The 26464-nt window shown below is 43.3% G+C and overlaps 1 protein-coding gene across 1 annotated transcript; it reads left to right on the top strand.

Moving 5' to 3' along the window:
- Window positions 1-1051: 1051 nt before the first annotated feature.
- Window positions 1052-1726, top strand: LOC119185134 (uncharacterized). Its single transcript, XM_037434241.1, has one exon. The coding sequence runs from the start codon at window positions 1052-1054 to the stop codon at window positions 1724-1726; it is 675 nt and encodes a 224-aa protein (XP_037290138.1).
- The last annotated feature ends 24738 nt before the right edge of the window (window positions 1727-26464 follow it).

The raw sequence follows: 26464 nt of genomic DNA, 5'->3' as shown, positions 1-26464 counted from the left end.
GTCGCCGCTGTTAGTTTCTCCGACGAGGGCTAGAGGATCTGCCCCGGGCCACCTCGGGGTACCTGCGCTGCTGCGGTGGGTTAGGTGCAGGTGAAAGAGAGCGGGGTCAACGAAACGGCACATAAGGTTGCTGTGCTTGCAGGCCTGCACTACTGTCACGGCGGTTATCGAAATAAGCACGAGGGGAGGCTTGTAGAAAGTTCTGATGTCTATGGTCATGGTATGGGCTAATGCGGAAAACCTGGCCGGCTTCTCCGCAATGGAGCAATCTTCTCCGCAATCTCGTATACGGTGGTCATCGTGGGAGTGACTGCTGACCTTTCAAATAGCCTCGACGCATCGCCCCGTATCATATCAGGGCACGGCTGTGATCATCGTGGTCGTGTTTTTTGTTGTGCCCCGCTGTGAGCGCCACCTGGATAGCTGTTCAGCTCGGAGCATCTCCGGGTGTACTGAACCACACTTTGGCAGCAGCAGCGGATCTGCGCACAGCCTACTGAACCATTGCATATTGTTTTTACAGGTACTAAAGTTCTTCACTGCTGTTGCTGTGGGTTCTTGACGGAACGTCCCAGCTGCTTTGGAGGTTGACATCGCTTTTCATCGCTGCGTGTGCTTTTTTCAACGCGCAGCGCATGTCGTCGGTGCACTGCCCCGTGTCAAGGGAAATACGGTGGTCATCGTGGGAGTGACTGCTGACCTTTCAAATAGCCTCGACGCATCGCCCCGTATCATATCAGGGCACGGCTGTGATCATCGTGGTCGTGTTTTTTGTTGTGCCCCGCTGTGAGCGCCACCTGGATAGCTGTTCAGCTCGGAGCATCTCCGGGTGTACTGAACCACACTTTGGCAGCAGCAGCGGATCTGCGCACAGCCTACTGAACCATTGCATATTGTTTTTACAGGTCAGTACTATCGTTGTTTCTTTCCTTAGTGTTCTGTTGCTTTCTGCTGCTGCTGCTGCTGCTGCCATAGTGTTTTTAGTGTTTTTTTGATGTCGCCAGCCGAAATGGAAAAACATTTTAAAGAGTTGAAACAAGAGTTTCGCGAAATGCGGACTGCCCTGGAGAGAGAGCTGCGTAAGGAAATACGTGATGTGAAAACAAGTCTAGACTTTTTTAATAAGCAGTTTGAAGAAATTTCGGCTCTGTGCTCGCGGCTTGAAAAAGAAAACGGTGAGCTAAAGGCTCAAAATGATGTTCTGAAGACTGATTGCAGTCAGCTGAAGCAGGTCGTTCTCAACAATGAACGTAGGACTACCGCCCTAGAACAGTACTCGCGAAACCGAAATATTGAAGTGAAAAATGTTCCTTTCGTGGAGGGTGAACGGTTGACCAGGGTCGTTCAGAAGATTGGTGAAGCTGTCGGCGAATCAGTGAAAGAAGATGACATAGAAATTTGCCATCGCGTGACTGCTAAGGATGCATCTTGCCCTCATATTGTTGTGCAGTTCAACAACCGGTCTAAGCGAGACGCAGTTCTGGAAAAGGCGAAAAAGTTGCGCTTAACGACAGCTGATATTGGTTTCCCAGGAAAGACATTTGTCTACGTCAATGAACACCTATGCTCACAGTTAAAAAAACTACTGGGACAAACTGTAGCGCGCAAGAAGGAAGCCGAATGGCGATTTGCCTGGACGAAAGGCGGCAAAATTTTTGCGCGAAAGGATGAGAAGTCGAGGGTGCTTCAGATAACTACTGAGAGCGATCTCGAAAAGATTGTTTAAATTTGTTGAGCTTCATCCTTTAGCAAAAAAAGCTAGAAGAAAAACAGGGCAAAAAGAAAATGGCTGCAGACTGCTTAACGCCACACCAGTTGAGCCTATTGGTATCTGGTAGAAAACACCACATTTCCTACCTTCATATAAATGCGCAATCAGCCAGAAACAAGGCAGATGAGATAGCAATACTGCTTGAATCGTTTGAGTTCTCCTTTGACGTCATCATGGTTACTGAAACCTGGTATCGCCATGAATCCGACGTTCTTCGTATACCTAGCTATGCCACGTATTTCTTGAACCGCAGTGATAAATTAGGTGGTGGTGTTATGCTCCTGGTCAAAGATGTGTTTGAGTGTGAAATACTCGAGGCTTTTTCTGTGGTTACTGACGATTACGAGATTATGACTGTAAAATGTTCTTCGGGTATTTTTTCTGTGGTATACCGCCCCCCCAAATGTAACATGTGCAACTTTTTTACGTTTTTAGACACTTTCCTGTCGTGGGTCAATGAAAATGGTTACAATCTTACTATCGGGGGTGACCTAAACATTGATATGCTAACTTCCAGCCCCCAACGTCTTGAACTTTGCAATATCATGGAATCAAACGCATTTAAAAATGTTATAAAACACCCCACTCGATTTCATGCCCAATCCTGCACACTTATCGACGTCATTATAACAAATAGCACAAGTGCACCTCTTTGCTCGGGTGTCCTTAAGACACATATTAGCGACCATTTGCCTGTTTACTCAATTTTAAGTCAAAAGAAGCTTCAACTTAGGGATGCAAAGCCACCGCCTACCCCATTCCGGTACATATGTCCTAGCACAATTGATATGTTCGCTGCATATATATCCAAGATAAAATGGGACGCTGTTTTCCGTGAAACTGATGCAGACACAGCGTATAATGTTTTCATCGAACGTTTTAGTGAAGCCTACAACAAGTGCTTTCCGCTCAAAGCAAAACGCAGACCACGCAAGGCAAGAAAGCCTTGGATTACTTCGGAATGCCTTCAAGCTATAAAAGTAAAAAATGCACTTTACCAGAAATTTCTAATATCTAGAGACAAAGAAGACTTGAAGACATTTAGAAAACATAGAAATACTACAAACTCCTTATTAAGGAAAAGCAAACTTGAATATTTTAGCAACCTTTTCAGCCCTGAAAAAACCAAAACGTCCGAAGCCATCTGGAAAAAGTTAAACATGTTGCTCCACCCACACTCGGATGATAGCACATACCCGACTAAACTCATTGTAGACAACCGCGTTCTAACTGGTGATGACCTTGCTGAAGCTTTCAATAAATTCTTTACCTCTATTGGAGAGAGCTCACACGACAATAATTTTGCGCGATTCATGGGTTCGCAAGTAGGCGAAAGTGCATTTCTATTTCCAGTGACTACACAGGAGGTTACGGCAGATTTCATGTCACTAAAGAATAGCAGGTGTTGTGAAGTAGACGGCCTGGAAATCCGTCCAGTTAAGCATGTTATTCATGTCATATCTCGTATTTTAGAATACATCATTAACTTAATCTTCTCATTGGGCACGTTTCCTAGTCGTCTTCAGATAGCCAAAGTTTCTATTATTTTCAAAGGTGGTGACAAAAATAGCATGACCAATTACAGACCAATTTCTATTTTACCTGTATTTTCTAAAGTAATTGAAAAGTTGTTACATAAACGAATAGTGTCATTCTTAACCAAGCACCACATTATGACGCCTTTTCAATTTGGTTTCACAAAGCAGCGCTCAACAGAAACTGCCCTACTAATGCAAAAAGAAATCATACTCGATGCATTTGAAAAGGAAATATATACACTTGGAATTTTTGTAGATTTCTCAAAAGCATTTGACAGAATCAACCACATTACATTAATTAAAAAACTAGAACACTACGGTTTTCGGGGGAACTTTATAAGTGTCATAAAAACCTATTTGAAATACCGACAGCAAAAAGTAGATATAAATGGCTACGCATCTAGTTTTAAAAAACTGTCACATGGCGTGCCCCAAGGAAGTATTCTGGGTCCCCTGCTTTTTAATCTGTATGTGAACGACTTGACAAACATCGATAACAATACAACATTTATTATTTATGCAGATGATACCAGCTTATTTTTTAAAGACTGCGATTTGCATAAACTAGTTGACAAAGCAAATAGTGTCTTGAAACTGCTGCACATTTGGAGCATAAGAAATTCGCTAATTATAAACACCTCAAAAACAAAATCTGTGCTCTTTCGTCCAATAAATAAGCCCGTAAACTGCGATTTATCATTAGTGATTGGCTCAGAATCTATAAGGATTGAACCGATAGTGAAAACTCTGGGAGTTTTTTTCCACGAAAACATGCTATGGAAGGATCAGGCTGAGTTTGTCCATGCTAAACTTTCTCGTACTGTAGGTATCTTATCGCGCTTACGTTTTCTCTTGCCACAAAAAATTAAACTCTTACTATATAATTCGCTATTTTTATCTACATTAAGCTATTGCTATCTAGTATGGGGCACCACATCGGAAAAGAACTTAGGCCGAATATATAGATTACAGAAAAAGGCTGTGCGCATAATTACAGGTGTTCCTCGCGATGAACATTCCAAACCCATTTTCGAAGCCCTTAATTTACAACCAATGCCTGAGATATACAATACAATTTTAATGAAGCGATATCGTACTTCCTTAAAGAATCACGACTCTTTTCTTACTGATTTAGCGCGTTTGACACCCTATACCTGCCCCTATAGCACACGAGCTACCGATGACTGGAAAATTCCTTACACACGTACTAACTATGGTCGCCAGATGATGAGCTACTTACTGCCACTAACCTTAAACAGTTTCTTACAATAAACCATTTATACTGCTCCGTTCTGTAAATGTTTTTCAACGTGTTAATAAAATGCAAATCGGCATGACCTTGAAGTACATGTTTTGATATTGTATAATAACTGATGATCTCATGCTGCTGTTGCTGTTGCTATGTTGTCAAATGGTGCGAAAGCCTTCGTCAAGCCTTAATGGCTTTTTGCTTTCGCCCCACAGCATCACTGTTGTGACTTTTGTAATGTCTCCTGTGATGTCGGAATAAACTGAATTGAATTGAATTGAATTGGAGCAAAGTGTTGGACGGTCGACGGTGCGCCACAAGTCCGTCTTACGAATGAATAGCCGACCGATGGGCATTCTTTGCAACCAAGATGCAGATGTCGGCGGAGTGTACATCAGCGACGTTTGCATAGGTACGTTAGACTGTGTATACCGACGCGGCGGTTCTGACGCTGGGGTCCGCGGCTCGTTGTAAGGCCCTTGGATAACGTCGCGATAAGCCTGTAGTGTCGAGTTGTACGTCACTGGAGTGGGTCGACGGACGGCCGGTGCGTAGCTTAGTGACGGCTGGTCTGAAAGCGATTCGGGCAACGAAAATGCCTGGCGGAGTTCTGGCCGCACAACTTCTGCATTGCAAGCCACGGTATTTTCTTGGAGTCAAGAGAAGGTTTCGGATCACCTCACGAACAACCTCACGAATGAGCTCACGCAGAGGACACTAACTGCAGGCAGCTAAAGCAGAGAGGCTGGGGGATGTGTTGTTTAGTTGGTTGTGGTATCGGCGCCGTTGCTGCAGTGCTCGCTCGAATGTCGTAGCCTCTTTGATAAATTCCGCTACGCTTGTGGGCGGGTTACGTAGGAGACCGGCAAACAGCTCTTCTTTGACGCCCCTCATCATATGTTGGAGTTTTTACCTTCAGGCATCTCGGGGTCAGCCCGCCTAAATAGGTGGGTCATGTCCTCCGAAAACATGGCGACACTTTCGTTCGGTTTTTGTATGCGTACCACGATGAGCTGCAGAGCAGAATGGTGGTGGTCAGTGTTTCGAATTTCCCGAGAATTCGCTGCCTAAATTCGTCTCACTAAGACAGCGTTGACTCGGGGTTCTCGTACTACCTACGACCGCTATCTGCCAAAGCAAACTAGACGCGCGATAGCTTTTGTTCAGTGGACCAGTGGTTGGCATTGGCGACCCGCTCATACTGGGCTAACCAGTCCTCAACGTCTTCATAGACGTCACCGTGAAATGTCTCGAGAATTTGAGGCTGCTCAACAGTAAACTGTGAAGGCCCTCCAGCAGCTGTTTCTCCAGGCACGGTGTGTTGCTGGAGAAGTTCGAGGGGCATTGCCTCGGGACTAAGGCCTCGCTGTCGGCGACTGCAGCGGTGGACAGGAGTACCCACTGCAGGAAAGGGTTGCGGTGGCGGACACGAAGTGCTAGAGCACGGAGGTGTCCCAAGCGTCACTTGAAGTCCAGCACCTCCATCAATGTGGCGACGTGAAAATAACAAGATACAGGACGACGGTGCGACTGGAAAAACAAAGTCTGTACTATCAGAAGAAAAGAGCATGATAATGATGATGATTCCAAAGCCATGGCTCGTACCCACTAAGGGGGATAGGTCAAGAATCGATGACCTAATGCAGTAAGATTTTTTTTTCAATATCGAAACCACCCACCGGAAAAAAGAAAGAAAAAAGAAAAGACACCCTAGGCAGAACGAAAGGAGTAGCCGCTTCGACGTCGTCTTCTTCGAAGCAACCATGGGTGCTATCCACGCTAATCACTTTGTCGTCCTCTGTGTTCTTGCCCGGCCTTTAGCAGTGAAAATATATTTTCTGCTTATCATGGTACGCATTGGTTAGATGATGTCATTTTCATGAAAACTCAGCAGTCTTACAGTGCATATTTTGCGTATAGCTATAGCACAGAAAACACAATGCTATACTTGTGTCCTCTGATTAATCAAAATCGGCGGATATATTTCGGTGAAAACTGAGCATTTGAGAAGAAAGACAAATAACAATTGTACACAAAGCCATGAAACAAAAAGAAGAACTACGACAGATCTTGAAATTCAACAGTCCAAATAAATCTGACCGGCTAATTAACAAAATTGCGAAAAGCAACGCTGGAATTCCATGTCTACAACGCAGAGCGGATAAGCTTGGGCTCCGAGATTAACATTTTGGGTGCTATGCGTCTTTGAGGCCCTTATGTTTTTGAAACGAGTTGTCTCCTGCAGCCAGTAGTCGGGAGCACTCTGCAGGCAGGCTTCCTTCAAAGGAGAAGGGGCAGCGTTTTTTGAACGTGGCGCGCGGCGTGTTCTACCAGCAGTCCTTCGGCTATCCTGATTAGACAGACTAGGCGCACGTAATCTGCGTCATTCTCCCTCTAGCTGCGATAAGTGGCCACACGATCGTTTTGATTAGCACATTTTCTCTATTTTTTGTTTCTCGGCATTCTTGTCGTCTGGGGACTTCCCAACAAATGACGATTGTTTCGCTGCTTCTTTGTAAGCGGCGTCGCCACTATATGCTACAAGAATAGACATCTTTTCTTGTCTTCATCGGCAGAGTTCACTAAAAACGCCCATTTCATGCGGAGACAAGTGTGCTGCAGAGCCACTCATAGTAAAGGTTAATGGTTACCACCACCGCCAATATCAAGCAGGCGAAAAGTAAGTTTCAGTGAGGAAACATTGAAAAAAAATCCACTCAGCAAACTCTACACCAGCCTCAGTACGACATTGATGGTTATGCAAATAAACATGGCAAATAAACTGCGAATTGATAGCACCCATTTTATTCGAAATATCAATATTTCCTGGCAACACCTTGCATCGCAAAAACTTCAGACACTTGAGCGGAGTACTTTGCACCAAGTTTCTGACTGTATTCAGGATCGTCGTGCACAATAAGAGCGCCGAGGGTGACTTTGAAACCTGTGTTAAGCCCTCAGAGAAAAATACCGCACCCTTGACTGTAGAGTGGCCACAAATATATCTTGATACGAGGTGAAGGCTGCAGCGTAATGTTCAGGAACCTTTTTTTGTGTTACAAGAGAGAACATAAATTTCTGAGAACATGGCAGCTCATGAGGCCGAAACACTTTTTGTACTTCCACTTCTCTAAGATTGAGCCCTCCGTTCTCTATCACACTTCTGTAAAATCTATCTTTTTTGCGGTTTTTCTCATTTGAGATGATAAGACTGTAGCACAAAAGAGCACCGTCGTCACCGAATCTTGCATTATTCTTCGTTCAAATGATTTATATTGGGTGAGTTACTTTTACTACCTACTTTGTTCTTTTGTTTTACTGCACTCTTGTCATCTGGGGACTTACCAACAAATGGCGATTGTTTCGCTGTTCCTTTGTAAGCGGCGTCGCCACTCAATGCTACTAGAAATTGCATCTTTTGTTTCCCACATCGGTAGAAGACTAAACCGCAGTGAATGTAAACGCGCGAGTATCCAAAAGGAAGCCACCAATAGCCGGGTTTTGAGGTTGAACAAATTGGTCCTTGCTTACACGTTATTCACGACCAAGCGGACACAAAATTTGTAAACGGCAATACAAAACCTGCACGCCTACTACGCACAGTGGTAAAGCATGCGTTTTGAGGTCAACTATCTAGATGCTGCACGTCTTGGAGTCCATAGCCGTCTTGGAAGAACTGTTCTACTTTGCCAGAAAATGGCGCAGAGTTCAAAATAAGTAAGTTTTCAGGCAAACTTACTTATTTGAACTCTGCGCATTATTTTAAACTTGGTGCAATTTGCTCGAACGGTAAAACGTGCGTTTCGAGATTAACTATCTGGATGCTGGAAGTCTTCGAGGCCATAACCGTCTCGGAATAACAATTCTACTGTGCAAGATAATGGCAACACTCCTCTGGAGGACCTGTACATTTCGAGCACTGTTCTTTATTTTGAACTCGGTGTGATTTGCTCAGCCAGTAAAGCATGCGTTTCGAGAACAACTATCTGGATGCTGCAACTATCCGAGGCCGTACCCATTCCGGAAGAACTGTTCTAGTCTGCAAGAAGACAGCAGCATCTCTCAGCCAAAGTTGCTTATTTTCAACATAGCGCCTTAGTTTGAACTAGGGGCAATTTGCTCAGCCGGTAAAGCATGTGCCTCGAGATCAACTATCTGGATGCTTGAAGTCTTCGAGGCAATACACGTATCGGAATAATTATTCTATTTTGCAAGAAGATGGCAGGACCCCTCAGGCGGACTTGCATATTTCAAACTCGGTGCTTTAGTTTAAGCCCTGCGCTATTTTCTCAGCCGGTAAAGCATGCGTTTCGAGATTAAAAATCTGGATGATGAAAGTCTTTGAGGCCATACCCGTCTCGGTATATATACTCTGCAATGTTGGAAGATGGCAGCACTCCTCAAGTGGACTTGCATATTTCGAACTCGGCGCTTTATTTTGAACTTGGTGCGATGTGCTCATCCAGTAAAGCATGCGCTTCTAGATCAACTATTTGGGTGCTGGATGTCTTCGAGGCCGTAGCCATCACGGAAGAACTGTTCTAGCCTGTGCGAAGATGGCAGCATCTCTCAGGCGAGCTTGCTTATTTTGAACTGGTCGCGTTGTTTTGAACTCGGTGCAATTTGCTCAGCCTGTAAAGCATGTGCTTCGAGATCAACTATCTGGATACTGGTAGTCTTCGTGGCCATACCCGTCTCAGAATTCTTATTCTACTTTGAAAGATGATGGGAAGACTCCTCAGGCGGACTTGCTTAGTTTGAACTCGGTGCGGTGTTTTGAACTCAGCGCGATCTGCTCAGCCTGTAAAGCATGCGCTTCGAGATTAAAAGTCTGGGTGCTGGCAGTCTTCGAAGCTGTCCACGTCTCAAGAGAAGTGTTCTGCTCCGTAAGAAGATGGCAGCACTTCTCAGGTGGACTTGATTCATTTGAACTCGGCGTGGTATTTTGAACTCGGTGCGATCTGCTCAGCTGGTAAAGCATGCGCTTCGAGATTAACAGTCTGGGTGCTGGCAGTCTTCGAGGCTATGCACGTCTTGGAAGAACTGTTGTAGTCTGCGAGATGTCAGCACCCCTCAGGCGGACTTGCTTGTTTGGAACTGGGCGCGGTAATTTGAACATGGTACAAGCTTCTCAGATGATAAAGGATTCGCATTGAGATCAACTACCTTGGTGTTGGAAGTCTTCGACGCCATATATGTTTCGAGAGAACTGTTATACTTTGCGAGAAGATGGTAGTACCTTTAGATGGGCTTGATCATTTTAATCTCGGTCCATTATTTTCAACTCGGTGTTATATGCTTAGCCGGTGAAGTATTCACTTCGCGGTGAACTATCTGGGTATTGGAAGTCATCAAGGATATAAACGTCTCGAAAAAGCTGTTCCATTTTGCTGGAAGACACCTTCGGATTGACTTGCTTATTTTGAACTCAGTGCGATCGGCTCAGCTTGTAAAGCATGCGGTTCAAGATCAATAAGCAACACAAAAACAATAGACATTCGTTAAGTAGTTCTCTGGTACAGCCCATAGAAGAGTGTAAAAAAATAAAAAAGAAGTTTCAAAACAATTGTTCGTGCGATAATCGCGGCGGCAAGCGAAATATGGTGCCTCACTTGCCACCTGGCGTTTGAATCATTGCCAGCACAGCAGATGGCAACGAGTTCAAAATAACACGCCAAATTCAAAATAAGCAACTCTGTTGGAAGAGTGCTGCCATCTTTCAGCAAAGTAGAACGGTTCTTTTGAAACTAGTATGGCCTCGTAGACTTGCAGAACCCAGATAGTTTATCTCGGACTGCATGCTTTACTTGGTAAGCACATCGCGACAAATTTGAAATAACGTGCCTAGTTCGAAATCGGCAAGTTCACCTGAGGAGTGCTGCCATCTTCTTGCAAAGTAGATTAGTTCTTTTGAGACGGGTGTGACTTCGAAGACTTCCAGCAACAACATTGCTGATCTCGAAGCGCATGCTTTACCACTATGCGTTGCAGGCTTGCAGAGCCTGCAATGCTATTCTCGAATTTTATATCCGCGTAGTCGTAAATAATGGTAAAGAAGTACATGACTTTTTCGAGTTAAAAGCCTGGCTTTTACTGGCCAGATTGGTAGCCCTGTAATCTCATTCACGGTGGTTAAGACCTCGTGTTTCCGTAAATAGCGCTAGTATTTATAGTTACACGGCAAGTCAAGAAGCGTATTTTTATTTGACACGGGGCAGCCTATGATAAAAAGTTCCTTTATTGACATAAATGTCAGTGGTCGTGGCGGATGAATGATTCTATAGGTAGATTGATTTTCTTCACAACGATCCTGCCATTTTTTGGAAGTGACATCCACAGTAAATTATTGGGGACCCTAAACTTCCTCTTTGAGAGTTGAATAAGACAGGGATTTCATTTCTATAGTGCGTAGTTCATACGTTTATCGCGTGAAACCTTTTTCGAACTTGCTATGCACCCACTACGTGGCCTTAGGGGAGTACGCACGGTAACGTGTGTGCCTTTATTAGTGGACGAACGGTTGAAATCACCAAATCATTACGACAATCACATGTTCTGAGACCCGATCGCAATGGGTGCTCACAAAACTCATTATTACTGGAATTGTTCATGTTTTATTCAGAACTACATATACTGGAAGGGCGTGTTTTTAAAGCAAGAGTTTTATTCTTTGCATTCCCAAGCAGATGAAGAATTATTTGCAGTGCATTCACATGCAGACTCTTAGCTGTGTAGTAGAACATCCGCTTTCCACAAAAATGGCCCAGTATCAATGCTGAAACCGCCCGGGTTCAACCCCCAATATAACCTAAGACTTTTAATATTTATTTTATTTGCATCATTCTCCCGTTCTCAGTCGCGCATAGGATGCTGACTTTTCGTTCACTATCAATTACGCTGACACCAACGCCGGAATTTATGCGAAATCAGCTCTTTTTCTCTATCGCTTTGAAGTGGGCACCTTAAGACATCTTTCTAACATTCATGAGTAAAATCGCAAGACGTGTTACTATAAACAAGGCATCAAATTTACGAAAACATTACTATTGAACATTTAAAGCTACATAAACAGCTTCATATTAGGAAAAGAAATGTCTTTACATAAGAAAAATTCATAACCTAAGCACGCCGATGATATTCCTTGTTCAGGTGGCACTGGAAAGCCAGCAGTGATTAGCCAAATATAAATCACCTAAGCGAGGATTAAAGCAGGATACGCTCCAGATGCCTTTCTCTTTAGTTCCAATGTTATCATCCCCTATTGGAAAGGTTGAGTTTACATTAACTAATAGAAGATCGAGAAGTGTAATACATGATGGAGCTTTCGTTTTTGGAGAATGTAAGCATCAAAACTGATTCAGCCTCAGGATCTGTCGTATTCAATCAATCCGTTTTTTTAATACACAACATGGGACCCACAAGAGTTAGCTGAAGCCTTTACTTCGCGTAACATATTAATTTGTTGCCATCTTCAATTTTTCCTGGAAGCGCACCACATATTTCTCTGCGAGCAGTAAACACATTTCAAGTGCGGCTTCGGTCCTCCTGTAGCTCACGACGTTCCTCAATGCACCCAGAAACATGGCGGGAGGAACTCCCCATGAGTGTTTTTTTTTTTGCTTCGTGATGCAAGGTGGTGCAAAAGGTTATTCATATTTCTAATAAAGTGGGCATCCTACTTTATTGGAAATATTAGGCGGCCTAAGGAATGCTACCATCTTCCTGCAAAAGAAAGCAGTTCTGTCTAATTCGTTATCGACTCGGAGGGTATCAGCACCCAGCTTGTTGATCTTGAAGCACATGCTTTAGCGCTATTGAAGCGTTGTAGGCTTGAAGGAATTCATTGCTATGCATGATGCTTTCTTTCGTGCAGTCAGTCTCAAATTATGTTAGGCAAGGGCCAGCGTTGTTCAATGTCGAAACCCCACTTTTACTGGTTTACTTCGCAGCACCATGTTTTCATTCCCTGCATTGAATTATAAGGCAGGATGCGTACTTGAAAACGCTTATTTGGCACCTGCCAGCATATAAATCAAATGTTTTATATCTGGTTTTCAGGAACGAATAATGCTCAAGGCAGCTGGTTTGGCTCACTGAAAATCCCTTCATTTCTTGCAAGCGGCATTCACAGCCAAAATGGGCGTCTTAAGACATGATCCTGACATACTTAAGTAATATCGCAATAGTTTCAGTAGGAAAGAGAGCAAATGTACGGAAGAAATACTACTGAACATTTAGTGCAACATTTATTGTACGAATAAAAAAATCGTGAATAGCAACTCAAGGATTCCAAGTCTTCGCTGCATTTATGTAAAGCAGATCAACACTCTGCGTGCTACCAGTCTTTCAAGCCATAACAATCTCGAAAATAATATTTCCGATTGCGAAAAGATGGCAGCACACCGCAGGCCTGCCTGCTGGAAAGGAGAAGGGGCAGGTATTATTTTGAAATCGGCGCGCTCACTGTTCTATCGGCAATTGCTCGGCAATATTGATTGTAAACGCAATGCGCACGTCATGCACTTATTTCTGCGTCCAGCTTCGAAACACACGCGCACGATGATTCTGAAGAATACCATTTTCACTTTTTGTTTTCATGTGCTGTTGTCTAGAGAATTCTCAACAAATGTTGATTGTTTCTCTCTTTTCTTAAACCTGGCGTCGGGCTTTCAACGCGTGTAGAAAAGGAATATTTTTGTTGTATACATCAGCACACTTTCATAAGAAATGGTCTCCGTAATGTGGTTACTGAATTCTACCAAATGCTTCCACTACAACGGATAATGGTTAGCACAACCGCCTTTCACAACTGAAGTTACCGACGATGCAGGAATGAATACCTTGTGGAACAAAGCACGTACCTGCAGTACCGCATGCCTCATAGTGACATCACCGGTCGCGCAAACAGACATATCAAATAAACATCATCTTCAGAATACCTATTTTATTGGAAATATCAATAAGGTTTCGCGACACCTTGCATAAGAAAGAAAAAAATACTCATGGGGAGTTCCTTCCGCCATGTTTCTTGATACATTCAGGACTGTCGTGATCAAGAAGAACCCCAAAACCAGTATGAAACGTGTTTGCGGGTCTCAAGAAAAAAAAATGAAATGTGGTGCTCTTCACAGAAAAGTCGAAGTTCACAACAAATTAAAATTTTATGTGAAGTAAAGGCGTTAGCTAAATATTCTGGATCCTATTCCTGTCACACATAACAGGTAACCTCAGATTTAAAAGTGTACGACAGATTCAGACAGCTATAACGTTTTTGCGCTGCCATTCTCCTAAAATCGAAGGTGCTGTGCTGTGTGATAGTTATTGATCTTCTATCCGTTCTTGCGGTTTCTACCTTTGCAATAGGGAATGATAGCATCGCAACAAAAAGGAACGGTCATTTGGACTTGTTTTTACGTAATGCTTTGTTGAGGTGACTTATATTTCACTAATATCGACAGGCTTTGATGTAGCCGCTTGAACAAAAAATGTCATTGGTGTGTTGAAGTTTTCCTTTTTTAGGGGCGAACCTCCTAAAGGCGTAGGTCTGTCCATCCCTTGTATGCGGGTACGTGACCGCCTATAGTTCGATCTTTGCCAAATGCACTACTTCGTTCTTACAACATCCCACTACGCCCCATCACCGATCCACCTCTTCACCGGCCATAAAGCAGTTATATTGAAGGGGGAATAGAAGCGATGTGTAGCTACTTCTTAGGAATTATATTATGTGTTGTATAAATATATGCAGTATTTGTCACGTCTTTGATGGCGTAGGAAGAATAGTCACGGATGGTTCACGGTTCAGCAACGAAACCCTTCAGCGCTTCACCCCATTCATGATCATTCACTCCATGGATATTTTACGACTTTTTTTTTTCTTTTAGGTACCAGAAAATATTTTCATAATACGTAGCTGTTGTGTTGCACCAAATGTTTATTAGTATTTCTTCTATACATTTTTTACCCTCACATTTGAAACGCTTACGGTATTCCTCACATATGTTAAACCTTGTTCTGAGACGCCCAATTTCACTGTTATTGTCGTTTTCAAAAACTGTAGGCATATTCATGGAGCCAATCAGTCTGTCTAGCGCATCATTTTTTCCCGAATACCATCGCCAATGGCCCCCGAGAAATGAGCTTGTGTTTGATAGGCTGTCAAATGTACCGTTTTCATGTACGAAGCCTCGCTTGTGCTGCTACTATAACACAAGCGTTGTTTACGTGAGCATGAGTTGTAAACAGGAATGAATAAAAAACGTGGGACAACAAAGCAAGCCAGTATTAAGCGTGCTGAGAACTGGAACAAGCCAGGTATTGCCAAGCATTAGTTACGACTGTGCGGATACATAATTCGTAAACGCAACGCAGATACTGCAAGCATACTACGCATTATGGCATTCCATGCGCTTCAAGACCATCTTGGCGCTGGAAGTCTTCGAGGCCATACCCGTCTGAGAATAACTTTTCTATACTGCAACGAGATGGCAGCACTCCTCAGGCTGCCTTGCTCATTTTTAATTTACCGCGTTATTTTGAATTTTTTGCGACCTGCTCAGCCAGTATTGCCTGCACTTTGATATCAATTATATGGGCATTGAAAGTCCTTGAGGCCATACATTTCTTCGCTGAACTGTTCTACTTTGTGAAAAGATGGCAGCCCCCTTCAGACAAACATCCCTATTTCGTACTTGGCGCGATATTTTGGATCAGTCCGATCTGCTCAATCAGTAAAGCATGCGCTGCGAGAATAGCTAGATCGGTGCTGGATGTCTTGGAGGCCATGCACATCTTGGAAAAACTGTTTCACTCTGCGAGGAGACGGCAGCAACAAGCAGCACACCTCATGTGGACTTGCTTATTTGAACTCGATGCCATCTGCTCAGCAAGTAAAGCATGTGCTTCGAGATTAAGCGTCTGGGTGCTGGAAGTCTTCGAGGCCTTACTCGTCTGGGAACAACTCTTCTGCTTTCCAAGAAAAAGGAAGCACTCCTCAGAGAGTCTTGCTCATTTTGAATTGGATCGTTATATGGAACTCGATGCGATCTGCTCTGCCGGCAATGGCTTGTGAATCTTGTTGGTAGAAGCGTGGTGCCACGGTTGGCGCCGCATTCCACTTTGAGCCTCGATATAGGCACCCGCATGGTGGTTTTGAAGAATTATCTTCGCTTCATTTCTTCTTGCCTCTCCTACACGGCTGTAGCTGGGGCGCACTTCCCAACGAATGTCGATTGTTTCTCTGTTGCTTTGTAACCGTCTTTCTCAGGTCTAAGCGAGTGTACGAGAGGCCTAGTTTTGTTAATACATCGCCACACTTCTTTAAGAAGCTGGTCGCCTTTTGCGATTTTTAAGTGTAGCAAGCCCGTTAACAATAACGGTCACCGGTTACCACCACCGCCTTATTCCGTCGAAGAAAAAGTGTCAAGCATACAAATCTAAAGGAAGAAAAATGCTCGGCTGTAGTCACTCATACTGACACTGATTCATACGTGTGGTTTTACGCTACAAAACCACCATATGGTTATGGGAGACGTCGTATTGGTGGGCTTTGAAAAGTTTGACCACCTGGGGTTCTATAACGTGCACCCAAATCTGAGCACACGTGCCTACAGCATTTTTGCCTCCATTGGCTCATACTGACATCGTCGGTAACAGAAATAAACTGGGCACATGAACAACAACAATAGCAAACTATGAAAAAAACTCTATCCCCAAAAAAATAATACATTACAATTGGAAATATGATATAATAACTCGAAGCAGTACCTTGCATCTAAAAAAAAACACTCTCCTATAAGCAGCTCTTCACACCTGGTTTCTGACTACATTGAGCAGCGTCGGCAATTAGAAGAGTACCGAAGTTTTGTCTGGAACCGTTAGCAGCTGCATAAAAAAATAAATGTGGTGTTCTTCTCGGAAGAATACGCGTTAGCAAAAGTTGAAATATTTGTATGAAAGAAAGGGGCGGAAAATTTTCTGGATCTCATATGATGTAAATAAAGAAAACACTTGTTTTATATAAAAATATAGATTCAGAAATAATGCAGTTTTGTGCTGTCGGCCTCCTAATAGCAAAAGCTATGTCCTATATCACATTTGAGTATTTTCTACTCTTTTTTCTGAATTAAACCTTTATGATAAGATTACACTAAATTGTAACAAATGTGAACAGCTTCTGCATCGGTTCCTGCATCAGTCCTTGTTCAAGCGATTAATATTTGGCAAACCGCGACAACCTACTCAGTGGCCGCTGCAACGAGGATTGTCAATGGTGTGTTTAGTTTTTTAACACTTATTTTAATGATATGAAGCTGTTTTTGTTGCAATAACTATTAAATATTAATTCTTCACTGGATTTCAACACTTCGCTACTGAAGCTGTAGCGCTATTCCTCGCGTATTTTAAAAGCATGTCCACCGACGACAAACTTTACTGTGATTGTCGCTTGCAGGAAATCTAGTAATCTTCAGGAAGACATTCAAGCTGGCTAGAAAATAATTTTCCCCTGAATACAACAGACAACAACATTGTGAACCGAAACATTTTATTTATAGGCAGGCATGTGTAAAATTAAACGTCTTGTACGCGCCCTAAATTTTCGTCCAACCATAAATACCAGCGGTATTTCTGCGAGTACGAAGACTAAACCACAGTGAATGAAAACGCGGGACTACATTGAGAAGCCAGTAAAGGCCGAGTTTTCAACTTGAACAAGGCAGACCTCTGCCTACCAGTGTTTTCAACCGCGTGGATACAAAGTTGGTGAATGCAACGCAGACATTGCATGCCGACAACGCCATGTAGTAAAGCATGCACTTCGAGATAAGCTATCTGGTTGCTGGAAGTCTTTGATGCTGTGCCCGTCTCGGAAGAAGTGTTCTGCTCTGCGAGAAGATGGCAGCACCCCTCAGGTGAACTTGATTATTTTGAACTGGGCGCTGTAATTTGACCTTAGTGCGATTCGCTCAACGGGTGCGCTTTGAGATCAACTATCTTGGTGCTAAAGGTCTTTGAAGCCATGCATATCTCAGAAAAGCTATTCTACTCTTCCAGAAGATGATGGCACCCCTCAGGCAATCTTGCTTATTTTGAACTCGGCGCGGTAATTTTAACTACATGCAGGCTGCTTAGCCGGTCATGCATTCGCTTCCAGATTAACTATCTTGGTGCTGGATGTCATCGAGGCTATTACCGTCTCGGTGTAACTCTTTTACTCTGTAGGAAATGGCAGCTGACCTCAGGCGGACTTGCTTATTTTGTACTAAGTGCAATCTGCTCAGCGCATCGAGATCAACTATCTTTATGCTGGAAGTCTTTGAGGCTATACATGCCTCGGAAGATATGTTCTACTCTGCGAAAAGAGGCCAACACTCCTCAGGCACACTTACTTACTTTGAACTGGATGCGTTATTTGGAACTCGGTGCAATCCGCTCCACCAGTAAAGCAAGTGCTTCGCGATCGTCTTTTTTGGGTGCTGAATGTCTTTGAGGCCATATCTGTCTAGGCAGAACTGTTTTACTTTGCGTGAACAAGGCAGCACCCCTCAGATGGGCTTGTTTATTTTGAACCCGGTGCGTTATTTTGAACTCGGTGCCATCTGCTCAACCGGGAAAGCATAATCTCTTCCAGATGAACTGTCTGGGTTTTGCAAGTCTTCGAGGCCATACAGGTCCCAGAGGAAGTGTTCTATTTATCTGGAGGGTGGCATTAGTTTCAAACGCACTTGCTAATTTTAAACTCGGTGCGATGTACTCAGCCGGTAAAGCATGTGCTTCGAGATCAATAGGCCACAGAGGAACAGTAAACATTCGTTAAGGAGTCCCCCTGCTACCGCCCTGAGTGTAAAAAAGAAAAAGAAAGGAAAAGGAAATGTTCACAACCATTGTGCGTGTGCTTATTGCGTCTGCGAGCGAAATGCAGCGCCACACGTGGCGCCCGGCGTCTGCACTGAATACATTCGATTTTTTTGCACCAAAGCAGACGACAATGAGTTCAAAATTACGCGCTGAATTCAAAAATAAGGCTTTCCGCCGAGCGGTGCTGCCATCTTTCAGCAAAATACAACATTTTTTTCTGAGACGTGTATGGCCTGGAAGATTTCCAGCGCCCTGATAGGTAATCTCGAGGCGAATGCTTTACGGACAGAGCAGATCGCACCAAATTTAAAACAACGCACAAAGTTCAAAATTAGCAAGTGTACCTGAGGAGTGCTGCCACCTATTTAAACAGTAGAGCACTTCTTCTGAGACGTGTATGGCCTCGAAGACGGCCAGTGTTCTATAGTTGATCTCTAAGCGCATGCTTTACCGGCTGGGCAAAACGAACTGAACTCGAAATACCGCGCCGAATTCAAATTATATAAGCAAGTCCGCCTGAGGAGTTCTCTCGTCTTTTTTTTTTGTAAATTAGAACAGCTCTTTCAAGACGGCCAGGGCTTTCAAGACTTGCCACACCCACGTTGTTGATCTCAAAGCGCAAGGTTTACCACAATGAGTGCTTTCAGAGCATACGCTGCCATGCACGAATTTCGTATGCACGTAGTCGTAAATAATGGTAATGAAGGACATGGCTTGTTCAAGTTGAAAGCCCGGCTTTTACTGCCTTGCTTTGTAGTCCCACGTTTTCATTCGATGCAGTTAAGTCTTCGTGCTCCCGTAAATAACGCCGTTATTTATTGTTGTTCGACAAATCAGGATGCATATTTGAAAACAATAATTTTGGCACCTGCACTCCTATAATATTATGTTCATTTTTCGACATAATTGTGAATAGTCTTGAGGGTTGAGTGATTCTCTAGGCAGATTGATTTTCTCCATAAAAATGCCTACATTTTCGGAAGTGACCTTCACAGTAAAATTGGGACCCTATACTTTGCCTTTAAAATTTGTACGTGACAGCGATATCCTGTCCTTAGTGCATAATTCAAACCATTCGTGCCTCACACCTTTGAACTTGTTATGCAGTCCCTACGTAGCCGTAAGGGAATAGGCACTGTAACGTGTGTGCCTTTTGTAGTGCTTGAACGGCTCTAAACTATAAAATCATTACAACAATCGCGTGAGCTGACGCCCGCTGGCAACGTGCGCTTGCGAAACTCCTTGTCACTGCAGTTGACCATGTTGTATTCTAAACTAAATATACAGAGCGAGTGTGTTTTTAAGGCAATAGTTACATTCAAAGCAGTGGGAGTTATTTTCAGTGTGTTCACAAGCAGACTTTCGGTTGTTGGGTAGAAGGTCCGTTTGCAACGGCAGGGACCGAGGATCAATTCCCAAACGGCCCGAGTTCAATCCCCGCGATGACTTGGGTTTTTATATTAATTTCATTTGCATCGTTCCCGATTTTTCAGTCGCGCATATGATGAAGATTTTTCGCTCTCAATAAACGACACCGATGCAAAAATTTTTAACGCTATCGTGTTAAAATAGACACCCGAGGACGTGGCTCTAGTATTCGTGAGTATTATCGCACCAGTAAGCAAGCAATCTGCTTAGGTCCTATTTATTCAAACCAGTGTTTTCTTGAGTTAAACGAGATGAGGTCCAGAAGATTTAGCTGCCGCCTTTATTTCGCATAACGTATGAATTTTTGTTGGAAGGGACCCACATTTTTCTTTGCGAGCTGCAACGCGTTTCAAATAGTCTGCGGGCCTCGTTTTGCTTACGACACTGCTGAATGTAACCAGAAACCTTTTGTGAGCAACACCCCATGATTTTTTTTATCTGTCTGATGCAAGAGTTGTCAAAATATATTAATATTTCCAATAAAGTAGGCTTCCGGAAGTTGACGTTTCTTTGCCCTGCTCTTTTATGTAACCGTCAACGTCACTGTGAGGCATGCGTTACCTCAGGCCCAAGGCTTCAATCCTTGCACCGTTTTTTTTACTTCGCTTGAGCAAGGCAGGTGTGAGAACCATTGGCCGTTCTCGTGAAAGGCATTGCTACACTTCCGCATCTACATTAGGGTGACCATTTCTGAAGGAAGTGTGCCAATGTACACAACAAAATATCGCTTTGCTACCAGCACTGAGGGCCGACACCGCTTCCAAGGAAACAGCGAACCAATCGGTATATGATGGGAAGTCTGCGGACGGCAGCGTTGTAGAAGGAAAAAAATAAAGTGCAAACGTGTTCTGTAAAACGATCGTGCAGGTGCTTATCGCTGCTGTACGTAGAATGATACAGATTACGTGCACCTCGAGTCTGCAGAGCCTGCAATCAAGATTGCCTAATCATTACCGGTAAAATAGGCGGCGCGCCGTGTTCAAAATAACGCCCCCCTTTTTCTTGGAATCAAGCTCGCCTGCGGACTGCTGCCATCTTCTCGCGAGAGGAAACACTACTTCCGAGAACGCTATGGCCTCCAAGACTACTACCACGGGAAGAGTCCATCTCGAAGCAGCTGATTTTTCATATTGATCTGTAGGCTTACTATCCCTGGGTTGGTTTTCGCGGTCTTTTTTTTTTGGTATTTGCAAAGTCAATTTTATCCGCGCTTTTGATTTTTTGGGATTATTCGTCTTGTGTCTTGTTGTTTGGAGTCTTCATGTATATTTGTTTGAGCTCTTCTTTGCCAATTGCTTGGTCTTCGTACAGTGATCGCCGTCTATTTTGAATAAATGAAACAGGAACTCCGCTGTTGACTTGAATTTCGTCCGCTCTACCAAGGAATATTAATTTATTTTTATACTGCGCAACGTGAGTGGGTCGTGCATACAACACAGTTCCACTAGGGACCGGCAAGCCGATCATGCCAGCCAACTGGCGCCTCGACATCCGTAAGCCGATCACTGATAGCGGGCCGGCGTAGAAATATCTCCCACTTTTCTGGGGTGAAGCTTGAGTCCATGACTTGGCACGGGCTCAGTAATTTTGCTGTCTCCCAACTTGCCGAGAGCACTTCGTACGGAAAGACGTCAGGGTGTCATGGAGAAACTCGTCTGTTACAGCTCTGTGCAAAATACAGTAACTATATATATACTCACACACGCACACACACACACACACACACACACACACACACACACACACACACACACACACACACACACACAAACACACACACACACACACACACACATATATATATATATATATATATATATATATATATATATATATATATATATATATATATATATATATATATATATATATATATATATATATATATACTGTCTTTTCATGAGAATTCCATAAGTCCATCATCTAACCAATGCATGACTCAATCAGCAGAGATATAAAAAATAGCGAAGCAAAGAAATGAATAAAATACTTGTGATCCTGCTCGCTAAAATTTCATCCGGACAAATTAACGACATGATTTAAATACTCCAATAGTAAAATACAACAACTCCGGATACCCTAAGGTAGCACTAGGATAGCGAAAAATACTTTATACGTGGGAAACAGTCACTCCGACTGAACGAAATGAAGAGCCAGTAAAAACAACTCTGGTGGCGCGATGCAATGACTCTATTCCGCCGGACTGAAACATCAGTGAAGACTACTGGGACTGCACCACGCATGCAATCACTCCGGCCAGCCGGAGTAAAAGCTTATCTCCGGTGGTTCGCAATAAAAACTACTCCTAAAAGGGAGGTTGATAGATGACAGGCATTTTACTCCTGAACTGCAATACTTTTCTTGTACTATGCACTTCCCCTGTTTTGGCTTAAAACAACCAACAAACCCAAATACACCGAGATACCACTTTCAGGTCGCTATTGAGAAACCTACCGCGATTTGCCAAGAATAAATCGCTAGAACAAGGGCTAATGCAGGATGCGATGCAAACTCTGCTCTGTAGTGGAATGTTATCATCCCATGTCGCAAAGGTTTAGTTCAGTTAAGATCCTGCTTTGATCTGAGAAGCAGCGGTACTATCAGAATGAGGCGTTTTCTCGATTTACACGCGAAGGGATCCAAAAGATGAATGTGCTACCTTTACTTCGTATCAAATTTAAATTTGTTTTCATGTAAAATCTTCCATGAAGCCCACCGCAATTTTCTTCGAAGGCTGCAAACGGGTTTCAATCAGTGTGTTGGAACTGTATTTGCCCATGGTGCCCTTGAATGTACCCAGAAACCTGGTGCAAAAAACCTCCTACAATTGTGTTATTTTCTTTTGTGAAGCAAGCAGTGCCAAAGAGGTATTAGGTGGTATTTTCATGCTTCTATATTGTTCATGTTGTGTTCAGTGTATTTCTGCTGAAGTCAACGTCATAATTCACCATGCATCTGCACAGCAACACATTATTATTTTTTTCAAAAATTCTATCCTTGGGACTTACTTTTCCTTCGCTTGAAAAAGGACGTGGTGGTAAATGATCACCAATAATATAAATAGGATTGCTGTAATTGGACTTCTGCTAAAAGGTGTCGACTTTTTAAAGAATTGTGTCGATGCATACGACAAAAACCATTTTTTCTACCAGCACTTAGGACCGGCTCGTGCCGGTCCAGAAGAAACTGTCAGCAATCGACGTTGGTGGAGATGTCCCCCAGCTAGAGCAGTAGAGAAGGCGGAAAAACACGTAAAAAAATCTTTCGAAACCATCGTGCCTGCGCTTATCGTGGCTATGAGCTGAATGCAATGGTATACGTGGCGCCTATAGCGTCTAGAAGCACGATTGTCGAACCGTTGCCGCTAAAGCAGACAGCACTTAATTCAAAATCACGCGCCGAGTTCAAGATAAGCAAGTCCGCCTGAGGAGTGCTGCCATCTTACAAAGTTTAATAGCTCTTCCGCGACGCGTATGGCCTCAAAGACCTTCAGTCCCCAGATAGTCAATCTCGAAGCCCATTTTTTACCAGTAGCCGTATTAGGCCTGTAGTGTCTGCGTTTCCATTCACAAAATTTTTAATCGCTTTATCGTGAATGATGGTGGGCAAGAATTGTTAATGTTCAAAGCCCGGCCTTTACTGGTTCACGTAAATAGCACCGATATTTGTAGTTGGACGAATTTTCAGGGTGCGTCGTATGACACGGTTCATTTTGCATCTGCCAGTCAATAAATGAGTTGTTTTATTTCTTGACGTAATTTTTGATGGTGTTTAAGGACGAACGATGCTCTGGGCAGCTTGTTTGGGTCGCTAAATATCCCTACATTTCTTGGAAGCAATATTCACAGCAAAAAATGACATCTGCGGACATGCATTTGACATACGTGGGTAATAAATAGCATTAGGGTTTCAGTAAGCAATGAAGGAAAAGAACGGAAGTAGTTATTACTCTCAGTCATTTTGTGCAACATCAACAGATTTATAAAAAGAAGAGCTCATATCAGGAAGCTTAAACTAAACGTTGACATTGCTTCTTCCGGAGGCCACTGACACGGGAGCTGGATGAAAACGTGCGCTGAATGAAAACGTGCGCTTTTTCATCCAGTTGCCGATCTACTGAGAATCTTATCGAAATTCGCCAAATATATATCGCTTGAATGAGAACGAATGGAGAATCTTATGCAGACGCTGGTCTGTTTTGTGACCACATTGGGATCCCCTATCGCAAATGTACAATTCACATACAAGAATCGATGTTCCAATGATCAAATACGGGAGAGAACTTTCGCTATTAGGAGTAGGGCTACAGACAGGACAACACCTTTGGTCCTTGAACATGGCGTATTGCCGCCCTCCTTTCTCAAGTTTTTTTTTTCACCCCGCTACACGTGTAAGCGCTGTACTGCAGCCTGCGCCATGGTCACGCACAACGTTTTATATGTTGGCAGTGGAAGTGCTTCTCTACCGGTCATATTTCGTTATTTATTTATTTTTTGCTACAGATGATGCTGAAAGCGAACGCGTTCTTTTTTTTTTGCTGTTGGTTGATGGCACTGTAGGCAGCCGCCACATAAAGCCCCTTCTTTACCACCGCAGAGTGCAGGCCACGCGTTCGCGTGTTCCTTTTCATAAAGGATGACAGTGCACCTTCTGTGAAACCGTTCCAACGCTGGGGAACGCTAAAATAGGAGGAATGATACCATCCGCCAACAATGTTTCAAATAAAGGTCGCATAAACGTAGCTTCTTACAAATAAAAATCTACGCTTAAGCATTACATACACAAGTGTCAAAAGTGATCCCGTAGAAAATTGACGTCCGAGCACTTTTGGTCATCTTTCTTTCCCAGTGACACTTCGTACTTTGAAAGAATCTCCGACCATAGGCTGGCCCTGGTCAGGGTAGTCGAATTCAGTTCGGCAAACAGGGCTACTTCATAGAGCACCTAAATCATAGAGCACCTAAAAGTACGCTCTTGGATGATTCATTGACTTGTACATGGAGAGCGCAGTACTTCATGTTGTATTTCGTGCTGTACAAGTCGACTCACAAAGAACCAAGACCAACTATCCAGGCTGTCAGTTCAACAATTAAGTTTTAGCCCCATTGAAATGCAGCAGCTCTGACATGGGCAGCTTACGAAGATTCCCAATAGTGATACACACTGAAGATAGCTTAAGATGCTAGGGTTAAACCAATTTGAGTTGGTTTCTTGTTTGCTGAAGCCATCACGAGATAGCTTTTGAAACGAATAGCAGTGCGGAAAAGAAGCAAGCTCGTCACCTTCTGGGCACAGTTTGAAAAGTTCTTGCGCGTATTTTAGCAAGGCATAAATATCTACGTCATGGTGGAAATGCGGTTACGAGGGTAATTTCCTTGTTGTGCTGGTGCTGAATTTGTTTATCGGTTTCCGCCATCACGTCGCCTTTATAGTACGATGGCAGCGAAAAGCTGTCAGCAGGACTAACACGTGTGGTCCATACCATTTGAACGCATTAAAGTGAAAATTCTTTCGGGTGTTCAAGTTAGGCTTACCATGGTTGCCACTTCAACTGCGTGCGGTTGTTAACTAAATCAAGTGCACATTATTATAGCTACAGAAAAATTAAAGTAGCACACCTAATATGATTACACGTAACATCTGTTTCGGCTGTCCAGGTGTCCAAAAGAGGTGTACAGACTCCAATTTAGCTCTATTTGTTTTCTCCACTGCACTTCCATTCATACCCTAGTGTCGGTTGTAACCTGCCACTATCACGGATACCTTCTTAGCCTGAGAAGGCCTCTGAGATGGGTTCGAAGACCTTGTTATTTACATTTCAAGTCAAATATGTTTATCAGTATTCTGAAATTTCCTGTCATCAGCAAAAATTGGTAGAAGAGGACAAAATTGACAGAAGACTTGAACAACATTTCAGCATTGGATGATAAACAAATTTGAAGGGATCCGTTTCTCTATGCGAATTCTCCCAGTGGATGTAATATCTTAACAGCGAATCTTCTAACAACTCGTTTCCTTTGCCCCCATACAAAAAAACTATCATCGTCACAAGCGAATATGTGCCACAGCAACTGGGTAAATTCCACCACACAGCACAGGTTCACCAACAACGAAGATGGCTAGGCCTACAAAGGGGCATCTTCCATAGAAATTTGTGTGGCCTATCAGAAAAGCAATCATCACAAACGGGTATGTACCACAGATATTCCCCTTACTCACAGCTATTCTACGAGAAAGAAAGAAGTCAACAGCTAGGCCAAGAAATTACTGCGCAGCGATAGTGAGGAGCCGCAGACCCTGAGTACGTATACAAAGATAGAACACAAGGGAGTGGAGGAGGTAAGGGCCACTGCAAGACTCGGAAGTGATATAAGGCCTACGCCACCGATTAACGTACCCTTGTCGTGTGTATGATTTAACTCGAACCTCTTTATGCTTATGAGCAATGTATAAAACCTAGCATCACCGAGCTAATGCCTAGCACCTAGCAGGAACCTATTAAAAACATGGATCACCAAGCTAATGACGATAAACAACCTAGACGTAACCATATTAGTCTAGAGAGTCCTCCGATTTCGCTGTTTCAACGCTTGTACGGTTTAACGCAAGGTTCGACTTTTT

This window comes from Rhipicephalus microplus, chromosome 8 (assembly GCF_043290135.1).
Source record: "Rhipicephalus microplus isolate Deutch F79 chromosome 8, USDA_Rmic, whole genome shotgun sequence".
Lineage (NCBI taxonomy): Eukaryota > Metazoa > Arthropoda > Arachnida > Ixodida > Ixodidae > Rhipicephalus > Rhipicephalus microplus.
The sequence above is the reverse complement of the archived record's forward strand: the minus strand, read 5'-3'. Positions and strand labels throughout refer to the sequence as shown.

Excerpts from the sequence above, each read along its gene's own strand:
- LOC119185134 (XM_037434241.1), top strand. The coding sequence starts at position 1,052 with ATGCGGACTGCCCTGGAGAGAGAGCTGCGTAAGGAAATACGTGATGTG.